At 37.7% G+C, this 27,680-nt stretch overlaps 1 protein-coding gene across 3 annotated transcripts in view; it reads left to right on the top strand.

The window, feature by feature from the left end:
* The window catches only part of Acsl4 (acyl-CoA synthetase long chain family member 4), a 71,772-nt gene that overhangs the window by 19,984 nt on the left and 24,108 nt on the right, over positions 1 to 27,680 (top strand). Inside the window, exons 2-8 of one of the 3 annotated variants that reach the window (XM_021187745.2) lie at positions 8,811 to 8,860; positions 17,244 to 17,773; positions 18,011 to 18,188; positions 20,056 to 20,165; positions 23,597 to 23,735; positions 25,699 to 25,849; positions 25,959 to 26,082. In XM_021187745.2, the coding sequence (XP_021043404.1) occupies positions 17,423 to 17,773; positions 18,011 to 18,188; positions 20,056 to 20,165; positions 23,597 to 23,735; positions 25,699 to 25,849; positions 25,959 to 26,082 (1,053 nt within the window). In that variant the 5' untranslated portion in view covers positions 8,811 to 8,860; positions 17,244 to 17,422. The remainder of the gene's footprint in view (positions 1 to 8,810; positions 8,861 to 17,243; positions 17,774 to 18,010; positions 18,189 to 20,055; positions 20,166 to 23,596; positions 23,736 to 25,698; positions 25,850 to 25,958; positions 26,083 to 27,680) is intronic. The other 2 variants (XM_021187746.2, XM_021187747.2) reach the window with 2 other exon arrangements.

Below are 27,680 nucleotides of genomic sequence, written 5' to 3'. Positions count from 1 at the left end.
ATCTTCTGGGTATATGCCCAGAAGAGGTATAGCAGGATCCTCCGGTAGTACTATGTCTAATTTTCTGAGGAACCGCCAGACTGATTTCCAGAGAGAAACACTCTTCTAATATGTGAAGATGCTCATACTTCAGCGTAGCATGAAGGCTGTAGCTTAGGAATTCTTCCTCAACTTCCTCTTGCCATTATTTGCCATTGTCTGTCTGGTCAATTCATTCAATATTTATTCAAGGACTACTTACTAAGCATCTACTTGGAGTCTGCCCTGTACCGGTATGGTGCTCCCCAGTGTTACAGTGGTGATCAAGAGAAGCATGGCCTCCATCTTCAATGATGAGAGAACCAAAGCAGGAGACCATAAGCAGAAGTTTAAGTTTAAGCTCAAGAGTGCTTTGAGGGCCAGTATCAAATGCATGTGACACAGATGGACAGTCCGAGAGGGCTTTCTATCAGAACTGCTTAAATGAAGACGTAAAGGAAGCTGGAAAGGAGGAAGAATAGAATGTTCCTGGCAGAAGCAAAATGATGTGCTAGGAAAGGAGGTGAAAGACCAGAAGTTAATTTATTGCTTTTGAGAAACTGTAATTTCATCATGGCAAAAGCTGTGGGCACTAGCTGTGTTCTCCCCATTTTATACTTGTGATAACTGGATCTAAGAGGTCACCAACCTCCAGTAAGTGGTGCAGCCAGTAATTGAACATAAGCTGTCTAGTTGTGGCATATTGACCCCTGTTTGCTCTCCTGGCTGCCCTTCATCTGGGCTTCCTTAAGCTTGGGTGAAGCTCGGTGCCTGTGAGCGGTGAGAGCTCTTTGCTCTCATTTCTTAGCATGCTGAGGCTGTATTGGAGACCTAGATTATTAACTATTCCAGCAGCTGGCATTTATAGGGGCTGCATTAGTTTACAAACATTCAGATTTGCTTTAGTCTTTTTGCATTGGCTGGTAGTCAAACAAGCATTATTTGATATGCATTGCTAAGGTTTCCAGAAAAGTATAGATTGGTTATGTTTTTTTTTTAACCAAAATAGCCTCCAGAACACAAGATGTTCATTATTTGCAAAGGTAGAAATTTTGTTTGATTTCTGAAGTTAACTTGGCAACTTTTTTTTTTAACTTTCAACGTTAAATTGGAATTCAGTTTCAAGATTTGAACTATTGTCTTTTAAACTTGCATGAATGTAAAAATAAAACTAAATGGAGATATTTCTTCCAGTGCATCTGTTTTGTTTCAACTTAAAATATAAACTTTTGGGCTGGAGAGATGGCTCGGCGGTTAAGAGCACTGACTGTTCTTCCAGAGGTCCTGAGTTCAAATCCTAGCAACCATGTGGTGACTCGCAACCATCTGTCATGGGATCCAATGCATTCTTCTGGTGTGAGTCTGAAGACAACTGCAGTGTACTCATACAAATAAAAAATAAATAAATCCTTAAAAATAAAATAAAATATAAACTTTGAAGATGTAGAATTTAATTTGGAATCAACAAGGCATTATTGTAGATTTTAGTTGGATTGTAAATGCTCAGTTGTACATAAACTAAAATTGTAGATTTTGGAAGACTATAAGGTTGTGCACACATGTGTAAAGGAGAAAGAAGTAGGGGGTGAGAGACAGACAGAAGAGATTGTGAGGTTAATGCTGTGTAGCTAGTGCTCTTGTTACTTACATATGATGCATGACTGTGGATTCAAAGAGGAGTTTGAACCTGTAAGTGTTTTCAGTATAGTGAAGGCTAGCTTTGGGTACTGTGGCCAGACATCTGTATTTTCTGTGTGTGGGATAACTAGACACAACTTCAGAATATTTTTTTTTTCTAAAAGAGGAGGAGTCTGATTCTACTCTAGGATGTCAAGTCTGCAGCTCAGTTACAGTCCTTGGGAAGCTTGGAGATGTGATCATGTTCATTCTCTTCTTGATAAATCATGTTTTTTTTTGAATCTAGCTTCTCAAGTGTTGCTTCTGTGCAGTTATATCTAAGTTTCCTTTAACGTGGACATGCAACATTGTTTTGAATAAATCTCTTGTTGTGCTTTGCAATAAACTCCTGTGCATAGCACTTGGCTTCCTTGCCCAGTTGTCAGGATTGTGAACTTCCTGCAGCACCGCCCTCTTGAGGTTACTGTAGGACACTTTAATAGACGCCTTGACCTTACAGGAAGTGAGATTACTTAATGATACTTTATGGCTGCCTGAAACATTTTGAAATGAAAACTTTGAGGGAGAGAAATGATTCAGCCTTTCTCTGTGTCCTAATTTGTGAAGTCATCCAGGACACATTTATAAGGTATCACATTTCCTTGCAGTGCCTCAAAGCAAGACTGTATTTGGTAAAGTGATAGTCTCCAAAGTTTCGTATGCTTGTTTCCAGAGGCCAGATATTAAACAAGAGGTACTAAAAAAGGGTTCACTATTGAAATCCCTTCAAAGACCCTCTGATTACCAGTGTAGAAAGCAATACTCTGTATTGTACACACAGGCATTAAAAGGGTTATTAAGTATTATGTGGTTGTCTTCTATTATTTGTATTCTTGTTTGTTTTAATAGGAAAGGTAGATAGAGCTATGGACTCCACAGACATTATTAACACTCTCATTTGTGTGTGGGAAGCTTCATAGTTGCTGGCTTTTTAATGCCATCTATTTATTTAGTGGTAGTTGGAATATTTCTGGGGTGACTCGTGGGACCCCAACAGTAATAATTTTTTTTGCTAGTATTTGCTCATTTATTTGTGCTGAGGGATGAAAATAAGGCACTTGGCCTACTAGGTAAGCATTCTTCCCCTGACCTGCAGCAACAGTTAGTTTCATTTTAACATAGGGAATATCAAACAGCACTATAGTTATAATAAGAAAAAATATGTTTATTTGACTTTAAATCTGGTTGAAAGATGGAAATATCGGGTGGCAGTAGTGCAAAATTTTAATCCCAGCACTCAGGAGGCAAAGGCAGCCAGATTTCTGAGTTTGAGGCCAGCCTGGTCTACAGAGTAAGTTCCAGGACAGCCAGGGCTACACAGAGATACTCCATCTTGAACCCCTCATCCCCCACCCTAAAAAAAAAAAAATAGAAAAAGAAGGAATTATTCTATCTACTTGTATTCGTATATTTGAAATCAGCTTTTGGCTTCTTTTTAAGTTGGTTCAAATTTTACCTTTGGGGTATATTGATTGTCACTTATCAACACAGAGAAATATATCCACATAAATTAGAACTAACTGAAAGTCTTTCTTATTATTAGTGAAACATGGATTATATTCTCTGCGGAAGCTTTAAAAAGAAATAAAACAAATTTAAGGACAACATCTTATTTGTTTTTTTTTTCTTTTGTTATTTTTTTTAAGGATAAAAATGTAAAAGCCACCTATAATTCTGGACATTTCCGTATTGAAGTGTTGCTTAGATGCTGTTCTTGTCCTTGGGTCTTCTCCTATCTATAAATACCCTTCTTTAACCGGGGTGCATGTAGTGATTGTATAGTAGTTGATACCATGAACAGATCATTATTTTACCAATCTCCACTTGAAGTCTTTCCTATTCCCTGGTATCTCTACCACAGTGACTGTATTTCACTTTATTTGTGTGTGTGTGTGTGTGTGTGTGTGTGTGTGTGCGTGTGCGCGTGTGCGTGTGCGTGTGCGTGTGCGTGTGTGTGTGTGTGTGTGTGCCTCTCCATCTCTCATTATTTCCTAAAGGCATTCTTAGAGTAAGGTCATGAATTAATAACAATGTGTGCTAAGGCCTCTTAATAAATATTGGCAAATTTCTTTTTGGTTTTTAAGATTTATTTTATTTATATAAGTACATCATAGCTGTCTTCAGACACACCACAAGAGGGCGTCAGATCTCATTACAAATGGTTGTGAGCTACCATGTGGTTGCTGGGAATTGAACTCAGGACCTTTAGAAGAGCAGTCAGTGCTCTTAATCACTGAGCAATCTCTCCAGCCCCCGCCAAATTCTATTTTATAAAACATGTTCGAGTTTATACCTTCCTATTTTTTTTTTTTTTTGAGACAGCATCTCTCTGTAGCCCTGGTTGTCCTGGAATTTGCTATGCAGACCAGGCTAGCCTTGAATGTAGACATCTGCTTCTTTGAGTGCTGGGATGAAAGCAAGTACCATCACACCTGGCCAATTTCTATCCACTTTAACGTCATATTTAAAATACTCCTTTTTATCTAACTTTGATGGCATCCAATTTATTTCTAGTTGGCCCTATATTTGATGAAACCATAATTTAGTCTTACCTGTTTTATCTGATAAAAATTGTTCAAGCAGAATTGGGAGTAGATGCACAGTAATGTAAATCCTAGACTGTAAAGACTTGGTGACACGTTCAGTAAAATAGGCTGTATTTTAAACTATAAGACCCTGTTTCTTGAATCACCTTGCCAGGCGGCAGCTTAGTTCAGTGCCTGCTGTTCTGCAGTTTATTGCCTAGGATGTTTTGAGTTGGTGTGATGTAATGGCAGTCCTCATCTATGCAGAGCTTCTCCCACCTAGTGGTTGATCCAAGCAGGATCTGCCACAGGTAGCAGAACAAGTCAAGCTCCTTCAAGTCAACTATCTTAAGAAATGTGTGCTCAGAAGCCTTCTGATGGAGAAATATGTAGACTCGCTTTGCAGGCTTCGCTGCTGCTCATGCTCATTTGCATTCATTGTAAGTTGGAGAACCATCATAGCTACATACACAATTGTCCTACAAATAGACAAGAATTAATGTCCTATCTTTTAAGGTTTCTGAGCCATGATTGACATATAAAAGTTGAGAGAGAGGGGGTGGGGTGGGGAGAGAATATGAATCTATGTGTGTGTGTTTTAATACAGGGTTTCTTTGTGTAATCTTGGCCATCCTAGAACTAGCTCTGTAGATCAGGCTGGCCTCAGACTCACAGAGGTTCAACTGCCTTTGCCTCCTGTTCTGGGATTAAAGGCAGGAGTCATCACGACCGGGCATAAGATCCTGTGCTATGATATGTACAGCTTGATAAGTTTACAGATGAGTGTACACCACAAAACTACCACCACAGTCTGTACAATAAACCAGTCCCCCACCATCTGAATTTTCCTCTCATCTTATTCTTTGCATATGGCTGACCATTATACTTCTCAAAAGTTCTCTATGAAAAATTTTAAGTGTACAAGACAGTATTGTTATCTCTAGTCACCATATGCAGAATAGGTCTTTAGGAATTATCTTGCATAACTGAAACTTGATGTTCTTTGGCTGCTACAACCTTATTTTCCTCTCAGATCCTGGTAAACTGCTGTTCTATCCTCTATGAATTTGGCTCTTTTTGATTCTGTGGTGCTTCTATGCCTGGCTTATTTCCTTTAGCATAATGCACCACTGGTGTATCTATGAAAAGAGTTCCCTTTTAAACTGAGTTCACGTCTTTCTATTCTAGTATTTTTTCAGGGGTTTTGTGGCCTGCAATTGCAGCGCTTAGGAGGCTGGGGCATTAAGATTGCCAACCTGTGCTACACACAGAAAGGTTATATCTAAAATAACTGCTTATTTGGTTTCTAAATTCCCCAACATTGTTAATAAGGAGTGGAATTTGTCCACAATTTGTCTCAGTTGAAGTCTGGAACTCACCTTGTAGTTTAGACACTTAATAAAGCTGTAGCTTGCTGTGTTTAATTGCCTGGGGGAGAAGTTATGTAAACTAATAGGTAATAATAGACTTAACTAGTTGGGATGAGTTTCTTTTGGCATTAAAACTAGACTGTTAGTAGAGCTTAGATAAAGATATGGTTCTAGTATATTAGTAAATATGGCTTCAAAGTTGATAAATAGCATACTGCAGATTTAACCATGCAAAGAAATAGTTACTGTTGTCATGATATGCAATCCATATATAGTTTTAGCATGAGAAATAAAATTTGTGGGTCAACACTAAAGATCTAAAGATTTTGTTTAGCTAAAATGAATTCTCATCTTTCTAAAATATAGCAATAACCTCTCGTCTGAAGTATGTTTTCAAAATGTCTGTTGAAAAGAATGTAAAAAGCATCCAACCTAAAAATTAGTTTAAAACAAATGAAGGACGATGTGAACTGTGAGGAAAGACGTAATGGCCCGTACCAGGGGTTAGTTTCTGTTATCCAGCCTATGAAATATTTGATGCTACTTACAAAATGGTGGTGTACAGAGGTAATAGGACCTGATCCTTGGCTCTTTAGATCATAACACAGGATAGTACCATTCAACTTAAGGACTGTTTGGAGAGCTTTAGGCATTTTAGCCTGTGTCAGTGAAAGTATTCCTAGCAAAGGCACCTTTAGGACACAATTCTGGGTAGGGCGTGAATTAAAGTCTCTAAAACAAGAGCACTTCCAATGACCAGTTTAGCTTTTCATTTAGTTAATGGTTTCTTTAAGACATAATATAAGTAGATACTTTTGCTTGTTAACATAACAAAATGTTACATCTATGTATTATTGTTTTGTTTGTCTGAGACAGGGTCTCATTATGTAGCCCTGGCTGACTTGGAACTTGCCATGTAGAATTGGCTTGTCTTGTACCTTACATATCCTCCTGAAGGTGTATGCCACCATATATGGCTTTTGTTTTTCTATTTGTAATAAATATTAATATATTTTATCAATATATATTTGAGTAAATACTTTGAGATGATGCATTATCAGATTCAACTTTCAATTTTTTTCCCTGTTGGTTCTGGCATTCTCCGATTTGTTTGTATGGACAGTGTCCATGGAGTTCAGAAGAGACATTGGTAGACCCCAACAACTGGAGTTACAGGTGCTTGTAAGCCACCCAATATTGGTGCTGGGAACTGAACTCAGGTCCTCTGCAAGAGCAGTAAGAACTTTTAGCTACCATTGGGCCTTTTATCCAGCTCCCAACTATATATGTTATGGAAAAATTGGAAGATATTGAATTTGCATGAAAATACAAAAAGCATACAAATATTAAAACAGCTAGAAACAATATTTTGGTATAAATGCTGTGATTATGTAAAACTCAAACGTGCATATAACAGGGACTGTAATTGTTTTAGACATCAATATTTTAAGCTTTTTAAAAATATTTATTTATTTTATTTTATATGAGTACACTGTAGCTGTCTTCAGACACACACCAGAAGATTGCATCAGATCCCATGACAGATGTTTGGGAGCCGCCATGTGGTTGCTGGGAATTGAACTCAGGATCTCTGGAAAAGCAGTCAAGTGTTCTTAACTGCGGAGCCATCTCTCCAGTCCTCAGTATTTTAAACTTTTAAGCTGTATTTCATGATAGGAGATTTAAAAAAAATAACAAGCACTTATTAATAGAGAATTATCTATTTCCTCAATAAGATGTATAGAGCACCACTATTGCTTAGGGAATTGTTTTTGAATTGGCTTGGCTTGCGTTGCCTTTTACGTTTGAAAGCATATTTTTCCACTCTGTCTCTGAAACATCTTATTTTCAACCGAACATTGATGCGTCAGATGCTAAATACAGGAGACCAGGTCATACCTGGAACATGTCCAATAGATGCTATCACATGTTTAGTATTTACTTGACTTTTCAAAGAATGTTTTTAAATTATTGTTCAACAGGCTGGTTTACCTCCAGAGAGGGTCCAAACCAAACACTGTAATGATTTGTTTTTAAAGTTTGTTCCCAAGTATAAGGTTATCTGAAGTTTAACAGCACTGCTATGTGTTAGTAACATTTTGGGATCTTGTTTGGAAAAATCTGTTAACTCTCTTGTTAGCTTTATGTATATGTCTTTTCTCCCTTGTTTTTGGTGAATTAGAGTTTCTCAGTTCTTTTTCTTGCATAATTGTAAACATTTGACACTGTATTTTTCCATCTTACCAGGCTATTATTCAGTAGAAACAAACCATAGTACATTCTTTCAGTGTGTGAAAAGTTTGTTAAGCTAAGCTATTTCAACTTCCTTATTAAAAACACTTGTATATTCATGAAAAATTCTGAGTAAGGTTTACTTTTTAATTTTAGCAGAATCATCTCTGTTTCTCATCATCTGCCAATCGACCTGCTTGTGATAACCTATTTAGGTTTCCTGTATTAAATTACTTCTTAATTTATTGGACTAGAATGACTGAACAGAGGGCGCTGTTTTGTAGGGAGACTCTGGGAGAGTTCTGGATTAGTTCTCTTGTGTAGGAAACTCTGATTGGCTAGATCAGAAAATGTGATTTGGTTTCCTTTTCTCAGCTGGGTAGCCATTCATTCTATTCTCATTTTCCTCTTTGGTGCTAGGTGTTGCTTCTCTCCTTGCTCCAGTCTAGTTGGGTAAACCTGGGAGAGCAGGGTATAAAAATGAGGGAGATGAAGTGTCATGCAATAGCTAACTTTATTCAGAGCATCAGACAATTTTTACTCTGAGAGTTAAGATTATTCAATCTTACTCTGAGAGTAAGTTATTCAATCACAAGGACAGGCCACACATGGCCCCCCCCCAAAAAAATGTGTTTTTCCATAGAGGCACTTGAATAATAACAGCTGAAGTTGGCTCACTTCTATCAGCTACACCTAGGAGGATTACACAGATTTCAAGAGCAGTTCTACATTTTTAAATGAACTGGGCTCACAAACCTTGTCTTGTTTGCTTGGCGTGATCTCACAAGCATTCAGAATCCCCCTTGCTTGAACTTCTGTTATTATTACTTTGAATCAGGTACTCGTCTTAGTAGTTGATTATTTTGTCCTTGGTAACTGGCTTATCCTGAGCTAAGGGGCATAGAAAATGTGAGCTATCACCTGGCTCTCTTTAGCAAAGATTCATGTCCCATGTCACTGTATTAATAAATGTTGTCTCTCACTGCAGACTCAGATCACCGGAGAGCCGCCTGTTCTTAAAAGTGAAAGAAGAAATCTGTAAGTATTTGTCCTTTAGGACTTAAAATGTATAATTATATCCACATTTTGAAGCTATTAAGGGAAGAACTACCAATATCTATAATGTTAAAAAGGCAATAATGGGGAAAGTAAAATGGGAAAATATATTTACTTTATGTAATTTCTAGAGTTTTACCCGTATGTCACTCAAGTAGAAGGGGGCTGGATAGAAAGCACACAATTGCTGATTGATTGTAACCCTTTATGCACATCTCAGAAATTGAAGCTTATTGTACCTTAGTGGTTATTTGTCAAATGGATGTGAATATTTATCTGATGTTTACACATTTAAATATCGGCATTGGCTTTCACTAAGGTGCGTATTTCTGGACCAGGATGCAGAGAGTCAGATGCAACAGAACACTTGAAGTCATACTATTTGAGACTTAGAACTTGAAAATTACCTAGTTCAGTGGTTCCCAAATGTAGATTTTTAGGCCAGTGTTACCCAGTGGAGATGTTTTTACTAGTGCACTTGGATGCAAGGCAAAAAGAAACAGTAGGCCTGAATTCTCTATTTAATGTTAGCTATCTTTAGTGTAAAGGCTATACGTCTCAATTCGAAGAGGTGAGCATTTGTCATAGTAAGTGGTAGGGGTATTACACCTGTCAAAAAAAGAGCTCTGTGTCATTCCTTACTCTTATCTTTAAAAGCAAAACTAGACTTTGATGTGTTGAAATCTGAATCCAACTTTCTAATTTTATAGGTGAGAAATGACAGGCTCATTTGTTTCTGACTTGACAGCTCAGCAGCTCTAACGTTGCCTGTCTAGTATTTCTGGTCTTTTGAGAATTGGTTTCATTGTTCATAAGTTATGAACTTGAAACAGAAGACAAAGTAGTTCTTCCATGCTAATGACTGATTGCCAAGCCTGAAGAAATTCAGAAGATTAAATGTTCTTACATGTCTAAATCAATGGCCACTTGTTAGGTAGTTTGCATAAGAAGAATCTTAAACATGGCCACAGAGGAGGCCAGAATTAGCTTTCTGTTTCCTAAGGTTCTGTGCTACTGTTTGGTTGACAAAGTAGGTAGCATTTCCTTTGGAAAAGAGATTGCTGCCATTGGTGGCAGGGTCGGGGTGGAGGGTGTCAGTATATCAAGCCTCTGTAGTTCTCTCTCCAGAGAGGACTACCTTCTTTTTCATGTTGTACCCCTATCTAAGCACACAGGTACACATTTGTAGCAACTGACATACAGCAGTTGATCTAGGCTTGGGCAGAAATACTCTCAAGGTGAGGAGTAGGAATTGTCAACAAGTTGGCAGTTGTGTTCAGACGTTTTCAGACTCTGCCCTGTAGCACTTTGAAGGCCGTCCATGATTTGTCATAACTTTGCTCCAGCTATCTTAGAATAGGTTTCAAAATAAAAGTAATTTCCTTATAGCCTTTGCCTTACTCACTTTGGTGAGATACGGGGCAGGTAAGCAACATGAACATAAGAAGCAAGAACCGAGTGGAATCCAGTCCTGACCTTAGTGTGGGCATGATAACTTTAAGAGTAGTTTCCCTTTTTTTTTTTTTTTTGTATGTGACTTTGTGTGATTTCTTCTTTCAATCAAGAATTCAGTATTTTTTTAAATGTCCAAAGCACTTGTAATGAATTGTGAAAGTAAAAGTGGCATTTGGGGATTATCTCGTATACCCTGTTCTTTTCTCCTTTACTCTCCTTGATTGGCCGTGATGTTTTCCTGGTTAATGAACTTGGATTGTAATATCATGCTTTGCCAGTAGGTGTCACCTTCTAGTATATTTCTCCTCTGCGTTCCTTAATTATGTCTTAAATTACAACTGAAGAGATATACATATTTAAAAGTCAATTATGCCTCATCCCTTAAAATGAGTATGAGACATATAGATGTGAGTGTGTAGGCAGTAACATTGACTCCTAAATCTCCACGTTTCAACATACAGAGATAGGATCCCAATTATACCATCCTATGACCTAGATGAAACATCTGATGTCTGCTGGGGATCTTTTTAAGGCATCATGGGAGGGAGGGAGCTCATACTAGAGCATGAACGAGGATCTTCACCATGGCTGCTGGGGTGCTTTCTTACCTGGGAAAAGCTGGGAAGAGACTGGCAGGATGGCGGCTTCAGGAGTTAACGCCTCTCCAGGTGATGAAGTAAATAGGTTTGGGTGATCTTGTGAGGGATACACTCAAAAGAGCAGTTGTTATCATAGAGTACTTTAAAGCAAAACAATAACTAGTTATCTGTGTATGTTGGTAAAGGGCAGTGTGTGTGCTTGTACACACACCCATTCTCCAAAGTTTTAATTTGTTGTGTTTTCTTCTGTTTGAGTTAACAGAATTTTAAATTTGATAAAAATTATTTTGTATTGGTTAAAATGATCATTGTTTTCAACTTGAGTTTGGGGAGACTAACCAGGGAGTCTGAAATAGATAGATAGATAATTTTTTTTTTCGTGGAATGATTTGGTGCTGCAGATAATATGATAGCAAGAGATCTTGCTAGCAAAGCTCAATTTATTTATTGTCTTAAAATATTAACATTTTCTAAGTTTTAATGTTAAGCTGTAAAGCAAATTAGATTGTAATGCGTTTCCTTAAAAATCTCATGTTATTTGCCAAATATAGGTAGATATTCATTCTGTAACGTAGTATGTGAACATTCTCATGTTTCAAAGTCAGAATGTAATAGTGTGTGAAATATTTTTTATAAAGGACTCCACCCTTTTATAAAAATCTTGGTGATGCAACATCTATGTAGAAATATAATCTTTTAAAGTATAGCAGGTACTCTTATCTGTTTAATCTGTGTTTAGTGTTAAGTCAGTTTAACGTGATTTAGTGTTTAATAGATGCAACTGTGGGCAAAATTTCTTTAGTTGATGTTTAATTTACCCATAAATAATATGTGAGTTGAAAATGTGAGTAAAAAAGTATTTGTACAGTTGACTGTTGATTTTTCAGATTGACTTATTTAACAATTTTATAAAACCTTAGTGCAGTGGATCTCAACCTTCTTAATGCTATGACCCTTTAATACAGCTCCTCATGCTGTGGTGACCCCTCCCCCATCTGTAAAATTATTTTTGTTGCTGCATCATAACTGTAATTTTGCTACTGTTATGAATCAAAATATAAACATGTATGTTTTCTGATGGTCTTAGGCAACCCCTATAGAAAGGTTTTTCAGCCCCCAGGTTGAGAACCGCTGCTTTAGCATAAAAGAACCACGATGCTGGTTTTTTTTACTATGGTGGCAGATTCACTGATCCTTGCTTGGTTTGGTTCATTTTCTAAACCTTTTTTTTTTTTTTTTAAAAAGTGTCGACATTAATCATCATAAGTTAGTATTGTTTGACATGCTTCTGGTGGAGAAATTTCTTCTTTTAAATTCAGACTTTAATCAGTATGGAGTGTTTACTTTGGGCCTTGGAGCTGAATGTATGGCTAATGCTTTTTGCGTTTAACCTGTCTCGGGTTTTTTGAAGTAACTGGAATGAAATAACTAAATTCGACATCAGAACAAAAGTAAATTAAAGTGTATTTGATTCCTTCTGGGATTTGCTAGATATCTAAAGGGTTTTTTTTCCTGCCTCATACAATAATGCTTTTGGATGAAGGACAGATAAGTGCTCAAAATTGTTGCTAGTATTTCTTCCTATATAAGGTTTGTCACTCTTACGAGTATGAGCAAATAATAGAGATAAAGCGTATAGACTTGCATGTTAATAAACCTAGAGTCCAGTCCTGGCTCGGCTGTGCTTTGGCAAACTTTGTACTTAGTCTCTGAGTTTCTTATATCTGTAAAGATAGCACCTTAAAGGGCTTCTCAATAACTATTTATGAAGAGGATTCCCACCTCAAATAGCAAGCCTTCCAAAGCACAATTAACTGTCCCATAAGTGGGTGCTTTCCTGATGCAGAAATCCATTCATCACCTGACTTCAAGGAAAAACACCTCAGTTTGCACCGTAATAATATGGGGGTTGCAGTATACATTTTCATTTAGGAAAGGGCAGCATACTTCTAAGAGTCGTTTTAGTTACCAAGGCTTTTAAGACCACTGTGTCCTAGAACTTTGACACAATATTTTTTTTTCTTAAAAGTTAAGTATTTTCAGGTTATTTTGTTTGTGCATACTTTCAGTTTATAATTCACACCATTTCCGCATATGTTCTAATTCAATACGTTTATTAAATAGCTGATACGTAGAGGTGGTGTTCTGGTTGGTGAGGTTCCAGCAACAATCCCCCTCAAAAAGCTTCTAAGTGGAGTTTTAAAATAGCTGGCTAGAGATGGTCTGGTTGGAAAGCTGTTACTGGTTTAAAGATGGAAAATAGTTAAAGAAATAACATAGAGGGAGAATAATTCAGGCAGAAAGATTAAGTGCAAAAGCCCCGAGTCACAAGCCCCGAGTCACAATACGGTATGTCCCAGAGACAGTAATGAACATGTGAGAGTACTGCAGTGTGCCAGAGGAGGGCATAGCTGGATGGGAAATCAGAAATTCAAGGAGCAGGGCATATACCCAGAGGTACAAGGCTGGGTAAACTACAGTGGCAGAAGAATCAGTGGCTCTGCTTTGACCACGCTAAAATTTAGATATTTAATTGGCTTCTACATATAACCATCGAGGAAGCCATGGGTTATGCAGATTTGAAGTTTCTGATAGACGCTCCGGCTTACTTAGGAGTCATCACTGTATGAGATATTTCAATCTGTGAGAAGACATGAGATCAGCACAAATGTGCGTGGAACTAGGGAAGCACTTAGAGGTTTGGACACTGTAGGATTGAGGGATCAGGGAAATGAGGACCAAGAAGGAAGACTGAAAATGCCAGAGGATAGGAAGATAGTTTCAGTCTGGTGTCTTAGCAGTGATGTGAAGAGAGAAAGAACAGCCATATTAAAGGAAGATGACTACAGAGCTTTGACTGACTGTGTGGTCCTACCATGGAGATGTCATTGGGGGCACTGATCAGAGCACTTTAGATGTGTGGTAGGGGACAAAGACATGAGTCTATTGAGGACCTGAGCAGACAACTTGTGGGAACTGGGTGATAGGTAGATTAGGCAGAGAGCTCTTTTTAAGGATTTCTAATGAGAAGAAGAATAGGTAAATCAGAGAGTTAGCTACAAGAGAAGGAATGGTTTGGTTTTCTTTTGTTTTTGTTTTGGATTTGTTTTTGAGGCAGGGTTTCTCTGTGTAGCTCTGGCTGTCCTGGAACTCATTCTCTAGACCAGGCTGGCCTCGAACTCAGAGATCCACTTGCCTCTGCCTCCCAGGTGCTGGGATTAAAGGTGTATACCAACATACCCATCTAAAGGAATGCTTTTTAAGATGAAATGAATGCCGTACTGTTAGAGAAATGTGGATGAGAATGATTCAGTAGAGTAGCATAGTATCAAGAAAGGCATACAAAGCCATGATGTCCAGATAAAGAGGGAGGAACATTAATAGTTCACCGAAGAGAAATGAGCATATGGCCATAGACATATGAAGGTGAGTCCAGACAGTTATGGGGTTCTATGGAGTCTGATTCTGGATTATTCTTGATTTATCTACAAAATAATGCCAGGAAAACAGCTAAGAATAAGCATGTAGAGGAATGATGGGGACCTGAAAAGAAGGCAGGAAGCTTAGAAGAGAAACATAGTGGGTACACTAGTTAAATATGGTTTCTGTGTACCACCATCTAGTGAGACATTCAGCACAATGATATGTTCTTGCACACAAAGGTGTGTGGGAACAGGTGGAGATTAGGGAGAGTCTTGGGTTGACCCAGCATGTGATTTAGCTGGGACAGTAAAGCAACACAAGAGTAGGGCCGAGGCTGATTCTGATTACCCATGGATTTAAGTAAGGAAGACAGAAGGTTGCTCGGTGAAGTAGGTAGTTCAGTTAGTATTTCCATTTTACAGGCGAAGCTGCTGATGCAGGGCTTTTCAAGTCACTCTTGATAGTACACACTGAGCCTTAGACCTGAGATCTCCTGGCTCAATTAAGCATGCTCATTGCCTGGGATACCAGGTTTATAGACAATAGTTCATTTTAGTACAGTTGCAGAATATTTATCTGTATCTCTGTACCAAGAACTAGAGATTGTGTAGAAGGCACTTCTAGTAAGGCTTATATCTAGATATAGAATGAATATATATCTTGCCACCACTACCCGGCTCCATGGAGTTATTCTAGGTGAAGTTATCCTAGGTTTATGATATCCTAGGAACTCAGAACTCCCTGGAATTTCATTCCTAAAGCACGGCCACTTAATAACTACACTGCGATATGCCGCACTAACAGCAGATAAAAGAAGAGTTGAGAGGGATTGGTGATAGTTGCATGTAAACTGGACCTCAATGTGGTGAAATGAGTAAGAAACTTAAGCTACTGAGTTTTAGTATGTGCCTCTGCCACTACCTCATGGTGTAACCTTGAACAAATAGTCTTTTGTGGTCAGACTAAATCAGCAGGCCTTAATTTCCTTTAAGAAATTAATCTTTTGAAAACCCAGGGAAATGTATGAACTCTCCTCACAGATTCATTAGTTGATATACATGATTTCAAGATAGTCTTGAAACCATCTCAAGAACCCAAATGGAAGACATCATCCTTTACCTACAAATTTTAGGTCTGCATGATTTATTTGGGACTTTCCAAGTTTAAATTCTGATTTACACTAACCTGAGAAATTGCCTTCTTTGGACAAGTCTGTCTAGTCACTCACTTCTTCAAGTTGTCAAGGGTCTGTTGCAAAGCTCAGCCTTTAAACACCCAAGATCACTCTTCCATCAGGAATTTCTTAACTGCCTAATACAGTAACCTTTCCTTTACCTACTTTCCTACATTACTAAAGATATCTACCCTTTACTCTGCTACTTGGTTACATCTTCATTTCTACACATTTGAGCAGTAGTTCTAAACCAACACATTTTTTTTGAGGAATGGTCTTTCTATGTAGTCCTGGCTAACCTAGAACTCACTGCATAGACCAAGCTGGCTTTAAACTAGGAGATCTACATACCTCTAGTTCCCAATTGCTAGGATTATTAGATATGTGTCACCAGCCTTCTTCCAACATTTCTTTCTTGTAACAAAGTTGCTTTGTTACTCTTTTATAAGCCTTAAGAGACAATCACAGGCAAGCTATCCACATTCATAATTTTAAAAAATATGTTCTTAATGTGTTTGAAAGAAAATGGGCCCCCTAGGCTCAGAGTAGCACTATTAGGAGGTGGGGCTTTGTTGGAGTAGGCGTGGTCTGTTTGGAGGAAGTGTGTTACTGGGGGAAGGCTTTTAGGTTTCAGATGCTACAGCCAGGCCCAGTGTGACATTCGCTTATTGCTGCCTGCCAATCTGGATGTAGAACTTTCAGACACCTCTCCTGCACCATATCTGCCTGTGTCCTGCAATACTTCCCCCCCATGATGACAATGGACTAAATCTCTGAACTGTAATACAGCCCTAATTAAATTCTTCCCTTTATAAGAGTTTCTGTGGTAATGGTGTTTCTTCACAGCAATGGAAACTCCAGAGACATAATGGACATATTTTAAAAAGTACAATTTGAAAAGAAAGATTTTGAAAAAAGTCCTTGAGTATGTATATTCCCAGGGACAATAGTTGAAGATAAAGCATGTCTTCAAATTTATATACTGTCCCTAAGGAACAATACCACCCCATTCTCAAATGACAATTTGTTGTACTTAGGGCAGCAAATACAAAGAAGTAGAAAGTAGCCACTGACAGTCTTTGGCTGTATGTTGACTATATGCTTTTAATCATTTATAATATATATATATATATATATATATATATATATATATATATAGAGAGATATCTACAATATAATAGGCCCAGGGCTAGAACTTAACATTGTTTCAGATCTGTACTCCTCCCAAGCAACTGGTACATTTTTGTGTGTGTGCACATCCAGTCACTGGGAAATAATTGTAATTGTATTGTTTCCATTTAGAGAAGATGGTGATCAGTATTATTTTAGAAATTTATCTTAACAAGTAAGGATAATATATCGCTTGGGTGTTCTTTGCATCCTCATACATTGAGGAGAGCATGAAATGGCTATTACAGGCCCGATTTAGAGAAGAGTACAAAGCACTTTTATAACTCAACCCAGAAAAAAAAAAAGAAATTCGGAACTTCTTGCACGAAACAATGTTGATGTCAATAATGACTAAACTTGAAAATGTTAACATTTCATGCCAGTTACTTCATCTTTCCATATTGAATCAATTATAGAAACTAATAAAAGGTCTGAGTATTTTAATTAATTGCTATCAACTTGCTAATGCTCTTTTGTTTTTTGTTTTTTTGTTTTTGTTTTTGTTTTTCCTATTCTCTGCCTGGTTCATTATCTTTATCTACAGGTGTACTTTATTGCCGGCTTCCAAAGATTACTAACTTTTATCTGTAACACTAAAATTGAATTACCTTGGCTATACTGCTACTCTTACTGCTGCTTCCATTATTGCCTTCTCCAGAAATCTAAGGCTTTAAGAAGCCAAAGAATAACAGCAAATAAACGCCATATTAGAAGCCTTCCACTATGAAACTTAAGCTAAATGTGCTCACCATTATATTGCTGCCTGTCCACTTGTTAATAACAATATACAGTGCCCTTATATTTATTCCATGGTATTTTCTTACCAATGCCAAGAAGAAAAACGCTATGGCAAAGAGAATAAAAGCTAAGCCCACTTCAGACAAACCTGGAAGTCCATATCGCTCTGTCACACACTTCGACTCACTAGCTGTTATAGACATCCCTGGAGCGGATACTCTGGATAAATTATTTGACCACGCTGTAGCCAAGTTTGGGAAGAAGGACAGCCTTGGAACCCGGGAGATCCTGAGTGAAGAAAATGAAATGCAGCCAAATGGAAAAGTTTTTAAGAAGGTAAAGCATTTGTGTCCTCTTTATTTGTTTTAATGACAGAGGTAGAGTTTATTGTAATCAAGTGCATTTTAAGAATGCTTGCACTGTATTGGGGTGCTTGGTAACGGAATCTCAGAGGTCTCATAGCTTCTGAGCATTCACATCATCAGATTTTTGAGAGTTCTATGTTTTGAATAGTGTTTTAATTGCTTATTTGAATACACATTCTGATAGTGGAACATATCTCACTCTTAACAGTTAATTCTTGGGAATTATAAATGGATAAACTATCTTGAAGTGAACTGCAGAGTGAATAACTTTGGAAGTGGCCTCACTGCACTGGGACTGAAACCAAAGAACACCATTGCCATTTTCTGTGAGACCAGGGCGGAGTGGATGATTGCAGCACAGACATGCTTTAAGTACAACTTTCCACGTAAGTACCATGCACAGTTTGCTGGGGAGAGGGAGCCTTTTGCTGGCATGCACAGTGTGTTCTGAGATGCTTCTGTTTAATAAAAGAGAGCTGATTTTGAAAAGCAAAGCATCTCATAGCATACTCGAGGTTATGGCTTTGTTCCTTAGCACTGAAAACGCGCGCGCGCGCGTGCGCGCGCGCGCACACACACACACACACACACGCACACACACAGTGTTCCTTAGGTATTTTTCTTTATGATTATGTCCATAAAACATGGCTAGTGTCTAGGAAGGTGGCTTGGTGGGTAAAGCACGTGCTGCCCAAACACAAGGACCTGAGTTCAAATCCCTAAGAACATCCATAAAGCTGCACGTGGTAGCATATGTCTATACTCCTAGCTCCCCTAAGGCAAGGTGAGAAATGGAGATATGAGAATTCTTGGAAGCAACAAAAAAAGCAATAAGAGACCCTGTCTGAAAGGTGGAAAGTTAAGTCTAATACCCAACATCGTCTTTGGATTTCCATAAACACAAACACACCATGGGCTAATTTGGGCCCACATTCACAAACACACACACTCATACACACACATTATATGCACATAATGATAAATAAATTAGAACTATAACTAATAGCTCCTATTAAATAAGGATAGTAACATCTAAGAGGTGGTTTAGGAGATGAGACCTTACTAGGTATAATTTAGAATTTTATTTTTTGATTAGAAATGAATTATACTCTAAAAAATTTAGAGGTGGAAGGTATGGTTTCTGGACATTGTACTACAAAAGGGATTGCTTACAAAATTATACTTCATTTTTGCACATTGAGCTGTCTTTGACATAGGAAATAAGCGCGTGCCAGCAACAACTGGCACTAGAGACACAGGAGAAAAACTGGGTATTCATGTTTCTGGTTGGCAGGCATTTGCTTTTGCCATTGTACAGAAATAGCTTTTTAAAGATTTTTTTTTTCAATTTTAATTTTGGTGTATATGAGTATATGCCTGCATTTATGTAAATACACTGCTTGTGTGCTTGGTGAGCAGAAGCCTGGAACTATAATTACTGACGGTTGTATGTAGCCACGTGGATGCTGGGACCCTTGTTCTCTGCAAGAGCAAGCAAATCTCTTAGCCACTGAGCCTCTACAACCTCAAGAACTAAGTTTTAAAAATTGAGCATAGAAGAATGCCTTGTTGTAACCTAAGTATTTGGTTGTTTCAGGAAATAAGTATTGCAGGTTAAGTGGTTAAGATCAACTCTTTTTTCAAACAAAGATAGATGCTACAGAAAAATGTTCTCATAGATCCTCATCAGCCACCATCAAACATTAAGAAAAGTGACTGTTACTGATGCATGGGCTATTTCTAGTTAGCAGAGGAAAGCTGAATCTCCACATCTGTTGTAAGTTTAGCAGATGTCACTCAATTCCAACTGACTTTACTGTTAGTGTATGCTGTTGTCTGGTGAGTCCCCTGGAACACATCCACCAGCCTTGCTAGGTAAGGTATGGAGCTCACCAATGGCATTAGAAATTGAACCCATTGGGGAAAGTAAAAACCATCTTGGAAGGGGTAAGGACATTTGTGGCTGATCTTCTGACTTGAGATCCTGGCATTTCAGAAAACTGGCTTACCTATTCTTTGGGACAATGGCCAATGAAAGTAATATGCCACAAGCAAGTCATTGCTGGGCTGCACTCTGACACAACTTTTGCCAGTTTGATTCCTGGGAATTTGTACGGCCAAGTTTGAGGTCCCCAGACAATACGAAATCAGCTCAAATCATAAAGTGCTTTTGTGTTTGTAAAGCCCGCCTTGAATAACATATCCTCAAAAGTTTGAAGTATACCATTTTCATGTTTCCTTTTTATTACGCAGTTGTGACTTTATATGCCACACTTGGCAGAGAAGCTGTAGTTCATGGATTAAATGAATCTGAGGCTTCCTATCTGATTACTAGTGTTGAGCTTCTGGAAAGCAAACTGAAGGTAAATATTAAACTTAATTACTCTAAATGTATAATTTTTCAACCAATTTGTAAAAAATGTATGTGTACATATGTGTTACGATGTGCTATTTCAATGTATGCTTATGCTATGTTCAAATCAGCTTCAAAAGTGCTTCTGTAAACATTTTTATTTCTTTATAATGAAAACATTGAGTATACTCACTTTTAGTTTTTTGAAATAAATGTATGGTATATTATCAATATAGCCATCCTCCTGTGCAGTATACCATATCTTCTTGTTCTATATCCAGCTGTAACATACAATCCATGAATCAGTTTTCTTGTCCTCCCAATCCTCCTGGTAGCTAGTTCTACCCTCAGTGTCAATTTGATAAGGTTTTCTTACATTTCACATGAAAGAGAGGATGTGCTACTTAACCTTTCTGTGTCTGGCTTGTTTCACTTACAGTAATGACTTTTAGTTGCAGCCAAACTGTTGCAAATGGTAGGTTCTCTTTCTTTTTATGGTTGAATAGTATTCCTGTGTGTATGTGTGTGTGTGTGTGTAACACATCTTCTCTATCCATTCATCAATTCATAGCCTGTATCCATTCCTTGGCTATTGTGAATAATAAAATATCGAACATGAGAGTATAAATATCATTGGCATAATGATTTCATACCTTCAGGATTTCCAATATTAAGATCATTATGGTTATATAGTAATTCTGTTTTAAAGTTTTGGAGATTCTTCAGTACTCTTTGTATGACTATAAATGGAGATTTTCATAAGCAGTGTAGTGCAAAGATTCCCCTTGCTCCATAGACTCACTACTGCCTTTTGCCTGTTTGTTGATAGTCATGCTCTTGGGAGTTAGGTGAAATTTCATATGGTTTTGACTTATATTTCCCTGTTTATTAGTGATGCTGAGATTATTTTTTCATTTATCGACTGGTTATTTCTGTCTCCTCGTGTATATCTATTGCTCATTTTCATTTGGCTTCTTTGACGTTTTCTTGCTGAGTCTCTGGATTTGTATCATGTCACATGCAGGCTTGGCCGTGTTTTTATCCTGTCTCTTAAGTTCTTCCTTTTCTGATGATTGTAAACTTTACAGTTCAGAAACTTTTTAGTTTTCCATAATGCCCCTTGTCTGCCTTTGCTTCTGTTTTCTATGCGTTTGGAGCTTATCCAAGAACAAAAGAAAAAAAATTGAAAAAAAAAAAAAAAAACCTGTTCCACTTCAATGCTCTGAAAGTTCTTCCCAGACTGGGCCATCTCCCTAGACCCAGCATATCTTCTGAAGAACCAGTTCTTCTGGGTCTCCTTCATCTTTTGTATTGATGCCTGTTTCACTTAGCTCTGTTCTTTGTTATTTCTTTTCTTCTGCTTTAGTTTTTGGTTTGATTTGTTGTTTTTTTTTTAGGTTTTGAGATAACAATGATGGTTTATTGACGTCTGCTTTCTTAAAATGTACACTTTGAAAACTATAAACCTCGGCTTTGATACTATTTTTTGTTGTATCTTATATATTTTAATATCTTGTGTCTCCACCTTCATTTGTTACAAGAAAAAAATTTCAATTTATTTTATGTACGTGAGTACACTGTTGCTCTCTTCACAAACACTAGAAGAGGGTATCAGATCCCATTAGAGATGGTTGTGAGCCACTATATGGGTGCTGGGAATTGAAGTCAGGACCTCTGGAAGAACAGTCAGTGCTCTTAACCGCTAAGACATCCAGCCCCTTAAGAAAAATTTTTTTAAATTTCTTTTTTGGTTTCATCTTTGATCCATTATTTGGGTTGTTTAACTTTCATATATTTATGTAGTTTATTAAGCTCTTTATTTTCTAGTTTTATTGTACTGTGGTCAGAATAGTTAATTGACATGATTTCTAACTTTGAAATTTATTGGAACTTGTTCATGTCCTATTTATTTGTGTATCATGAAGTATGTTCCATACATTGGGAAGAAGTGGGAAGCAGGTTGGTAGTGTCTGGTGGAGATACAAGGAAGAGGACCACAAAACCACATTTTGTTCAAAATGTCATAATAGTATAAAACATTATTTACTGATCTAAAAATGTTTTAACAAGAAAATTGTTTATTCGGTAGCTGTTTGAAGTTTTGTAGGTACCTATTAGGTCGTTTGTTTTAGGATACAGTTTAAATTCTGGATTTTGTTGTTGTTACTGACATCATGTATGTGGGCGTTGTTCAAAGTGGGGTTTTCGGCTGTCCCTATATTGAAATCCATCACTGCCTTTCTGAATGCTTGTTTTTATAAAGTATTTGCGGGGGGGTGGGTGTGGGTGTGTAAAAATATATTTTTCTTTTGTTCAGCTCGTCCCTTTAGTTTGTTTGTTTATTGGGATGGGACACACACGCCTACACACCAGTATGGAAATACAGAAGTCAGAGAGCAATTTGAGGGAGTTGGTTCTTCCCTTACATGTGGGATCTGGAGATCTAACTCAGGTCATCAGACTTGGAAGGAAGCACCTTTACCTTCAGAATCATTTTGCTGACCCCAGTCCTTTTGTCGTCCTATAATGAGTGACTTCGCTTCCTTTTACTGCTTTTTATTTCAAGTCTGTTTTACCTGATACTCAATATAGGTATGCCTCTAGAAATGTAGTAAGTTGATTGTATATAGTTAGGTAATCTTTTTTTTTTTTTTTTTGGTTTTTCGAGACAGGGTTTCTCTGTGTAGCCCTGGCTGTCCTGTAACTCACTTTGTAGACCAGGCTGGCCTCGAACTCAGAAATCCTCCTGCCTCTGCCTCCCGAGTGCTGGGATTAAAGGCGTGCGCCACCACGCCCGGCATAGTTAGGTAATCTTAATCCATTTAGCCATTCTGTGTTTTCCTTTTAATCTATGTCCATTCCAGTTAACTACTGGAATGTATAGGGCCTTGCTGCAACCAATTTTGTGGCTTGTTTTCTAGTTTTATTAAGGTCTTATCTACCTCGCTTATAGTCTCATGTATGGTTAAGTGGTTTGCTATTATGACAGATTTTGATCTGTTGCTTTTTATTTTTGTTTGCCTATCCTTGGTTTTTGCTTTGTGGTTACCAAGAGGCTTCAAACGTGCATTTTTTGTGACAAGCAACATTAAAATATTAAGAGATAGGCCTATGATTAGAATGATAAGAAGCAGAGAGAGAAAATACACTAGTAAGAAAACTATACCTGTATTCCTTCCCTGCTCCATTGAAAATATGTGCCTGTCTCTTAGCATCTTATCGTGGTTGCTATTCTTTTTAGTTGTTTTGGTTTTAGTAGTTTTCATCTTAAAGATATGGATAGTTTATTTAATATTTATGTTTACAATTCTAGAGCATGCTGAATTTGTCTATAATTACCATTGACAATGAAACTTAGTAAACATTTTCCAGTCCTTTCAGTTAATACTAATTTTTATAGTGTGACAAATTGAATAGCTGGCTTTTATTTCTGTTCAACAGGCGGCCTTAGTAGATATCAATTGTGTTAAACATATCATTTATGTGGATAATAAGACTATCAATAGAGCGGAGTACCCTGAGGGGCTTGAAATTCACAGCATGCAATCAGTAGAGGAGCTGGGAGCCAAGCCAGAAAACTGTAAGTAAAGCAGTTGAAATTAATTTCCTCGTGGATTCATATTTGTTATTTTAGCACATTAATAAAAAGTGACATGAGTAAATGCTGGCTGTTTGATTTAAAAGTAATCAAAACTGCATATGACAGAAAAATTCTTTTTCCTTTTCCTAAAGAAGGCAATCCTGCCCGAAGACAGCAAGCAGACTTTAGGCTAGAGATGAGGCAGTTTTTTTTTTTTTGTTGTTGTTTTTGTTTTGTTTTGTTTTGTTTTTTAATTGGAAACAATGGTCAGAATTGTAGTGAGATTTTTTTTAACACAGATATATTTATTATAAGAATGTGTTTTCATTTTAAACCCAGGTGTGGGATATGAGGCTGCTTGAAATTCACATAGCAGCTGACTATGATTTGTCTTGTGCTCTAGCAAGTTTGTGGTTTTGCCAACTGCTAATAGTTTCTGAGAGTGTGTGACATTTGGAATTCTGGAGACTCTTTAGACAATGTATAAATGCCAGGGCTCTGAGAGGTGTTGTTGTTGTTGTTGTTGTTGTTGTTGGGTTGTGGGGTGTTGGTTGGTTGCTGTTGGTTGTGGATTGTTAAGCAGTTCTGTGCAAAGTAGAAACAACAGGAATAAATTAGATATCCTGATGGGGAAGATCAAACTTGCTTCAAGGAACTCAGCACCCCTAATCCTCACGGAAGTAGTCTAGCAATAATGACACCCCTTTCCCCTTTATCTCCCCCCTCTAGTGCTAGTGGGTTGAAAGGGTGGAAGAAAAAAGAACCCACAAAGTAGCCAAAGTCTGGCTACAACAGAGTATCATGTTAGCATTCTTATCATAGAAAAGAAGCCCCGAGTCCAAATATTTTATTCTTTTTACTGTCCTGGGCAGGAAGCATGCCTATTATTCATACTGGAGTGTATACATCTCACTGTAATCCTTTGAAAAGCCAATCCAGAGCAAATCAGTATCTCTTGGCTTAATGCACAGGTATGAATATAAGAGACCCATGGAGAATTGACTGTTAATCATCAGGCTGATGCTGTGAGATTGGGGCTTGGGATCCACAGGGCCTATTACTGCCAGTTCAGATGATTCACGATTTACCAAAATGTTTGACACAAAATCTTAGAAAATATTTACCGATCCTCACAAGTTTGATTGACACAAGTCACTGACATGCATTTGTTTCCAGGATAAGCAAGATCCATATATTTTTGTTATACTACTTTACCTGAGTAAAGAATCGTTATCATGTGTCATAATAATAGATATTATATGTGGAGCTATGATACATGTTGTAGTGATAGTGTACCCAAGTAGGCAAATGTTACAAGGACACATTTTGCAAATGTTTATTAAAAAATAGGCAAAGATGAGAAATGTCATATTGTGTATTTGGTCTGCTTCTTCAGTTGATCCCCAGGTGAATCCTTTTCCTTCTGGGATCCTACCAGTAACTGTGAACACACTGAAGGAACATTTGATATAGCCTGTTTATGCAATTTTGAGTTTGGTCATTTCAGTAATGTGCCCTGCTTTTTCCCCCCCTCAGACAGGGTTTCTCTGTGTAGCCCTGACAGTCCTGGAACTCACTCTGTAGACTAGGCTGGCCTCAAACTCAGAAATCCACATGGCTCTGCTTTCAGTTTTGGGATTAAAGATAGTGCTACTATGCCTGACTGGAACCATTATTTATTGGTAAAGAATCTACACAGGATGCTATCCTTTCCACTTTTCAAAGCCTTAGAAATCCTTCCCATTTCTGTACATAGCACCATGAAGAGGCTTAGTCAGGTGGGGCTGAAAATAGGCTGGATGGAGTTTGAAATCTTTATTTCAATCAACTGGAATTTGATAACCATTCTTGCTGATTGTTCAACCAGACTGGTTTTGAAATTTGTAGAATTATGTAAAATGAAAATAATCTCCTTGTTAAGTAATTCAACACAGAGCTGAAGAAAATGTACTCTTTTCTGTAGTGAGCGTTCCTCCAAGTAGACCAACTCCTTCAGACATGGCCATTGTCATGTACACCAGTGGTTCTACCGGCCGCCCCAAGGGAGTGATGATGCATCATAGCAATTTGATTGCTGGAATGACAGGCCAGTGTGAACGCATCCCTGGACTAGGGTGAGAGATGCTCCTTCAACTTTATTAGAACTCCAGAGTTCATGATTAAGTTCTTTGTTTATGATGCCTTTGGAAGAGTGGTTCGCATGTTTCTCTTACTTTGTTTTAGACCAAAGGACACATATATTGGCTACTTACCTTTGGCTCATGTGCTGGAACTGACAGCAGAGATATCTTGCTTTACCTACGGCTGTAGGATCGGATACTCTTCGCCACTTACCCTGTCTGACCAGGTAACACATTTTGTCTTGGCTCATGATTGTTTATTCAGTAAAAAGTTCTCTGTCGCATCTAACGTAGCTTTCCCTTAGTAATATGGTATCAGTGTTGATTTAGGCCCATATCTTAAAGTTATTTTGAAATAACTACTTTCATCTTTCTGTACTAGAGTTTATTTTGGAGAGTTGTACTAGAAAGTATATTCACTGAACCTTTGACTTACTGTTCTGGACCAAGCTGGTTCTGTAGAAGAGGTTTTTACGCTTCGTTGTTTTTTCTGAATTTATTCTGGACCCATGTCACTAGCCATGTCTTTAAATAGAAATAGATAAACGTGCAGATTGATTATTTATTTATTTGTTTATTTATTTACAGGACAGGGTCTCTTTCTGTGTAGCCCTGGCTATCCTGGAACTCACTCCATATAGACCAGGCTGACACATAGATTGAATTCAGAGACCCATCTGCCTCCTGAGGTGTGCGATAAACACATATGCCACCATCACCCTTGGCCTCTCGTTTTCTATAGCCACATTTCAGGCCATATTACAGGTTTCTGATACCTATGTGACCAATTGCTCTCATGCTGGACAGCACAGATACCAGCTATTTAGACCTTTGCAGAAACATCTGTTGGATTAGCAATGCAGGATCTCCAAGGGCAGCCCCTCAGCTTTACACTGAACCAGGCTTCTCCTTTTTCTCTATTGTCCATAGTAGAAAGCCCAACAAGAGGCAGCACCAGCTCATAGTTCAAGCACATATGAAGTTACACAAAGAGAAACCCAATTTAAGAAAAGGAAAAGACAAACAGCTGAGTTCTTATGGCTCTCACTACTTCTTGGGCCACTTTTCTTTCCTGTTTACATGATTTATCTACATTTATTTTTTTTTTAAGTTTTATTTAATGCATATCTGCATGTACACCTGCATACCGTAATGGGGTGTCAGATTTCATTATGAGATGGTTGTGAGCCACCATGTGGTTGTTGGGAATTGAACTCAGNACCACTGGAAGGGCAGCCAGTGCTCTTAACCGCTGAGCCATCTCTCCAGCCCTCATCTAAATTTATAAATCACTTTATAGGAGATTCTTATTTTTATATTTTTTCCAGCAAATGACCTTATCAGTCTAAATTCAAAATGGTACATATTGATGTATATATATGCATGTAGCCACTTGGCCACTGGCATGGTCCTTATGATGCTACCAACCAGAATATTGTCAAAATTCTTTTTCTGTGATGCCAATTAATGTTTATAGTGGTCATTTTGATATATATATATATATATTGATTAATCAAAGTTAAAAATTAACTTTCAATTTTGTTTTAGTGATAAGTTTGCTTTTATGGGTCTTTGTAAAAATGGACATTTTCTTGAAAGTGCTGACTGTTCTATTTGGTGGTACATTATTAATACAAATCTTCAGTTCACCAAAATGGCCAATTCTCTTGTTATCCTGGATCAGTTTCTCTGCTATGGAAGACTGAGATGTGCTAGAAGCTAAATCAACAGGATAAAAATAAAACATGTTACTCTTTGGACTTGCAATAGTTGGAATAATAGAAGATTAAATCCCATGTGTAAATGCTGTCTTTGTTATCAGTAT

This window comes from Mus pahari, chromosome X (assembly GCF_900095145.1).
Source record: "Mus pahari chromosome X, PAHARI_EIJ_v1.1, whole genome shotgun sequence".
NCBI lineage: Eukaryota > Metazoa > Chordata > Mammalia > Rodentia > Muridae > Mus > Mus pahari.
Note: the sequence above shows the minus strand (reverse complement) of the source record. Positions and strands in the feature narration are given on the sequence as shown.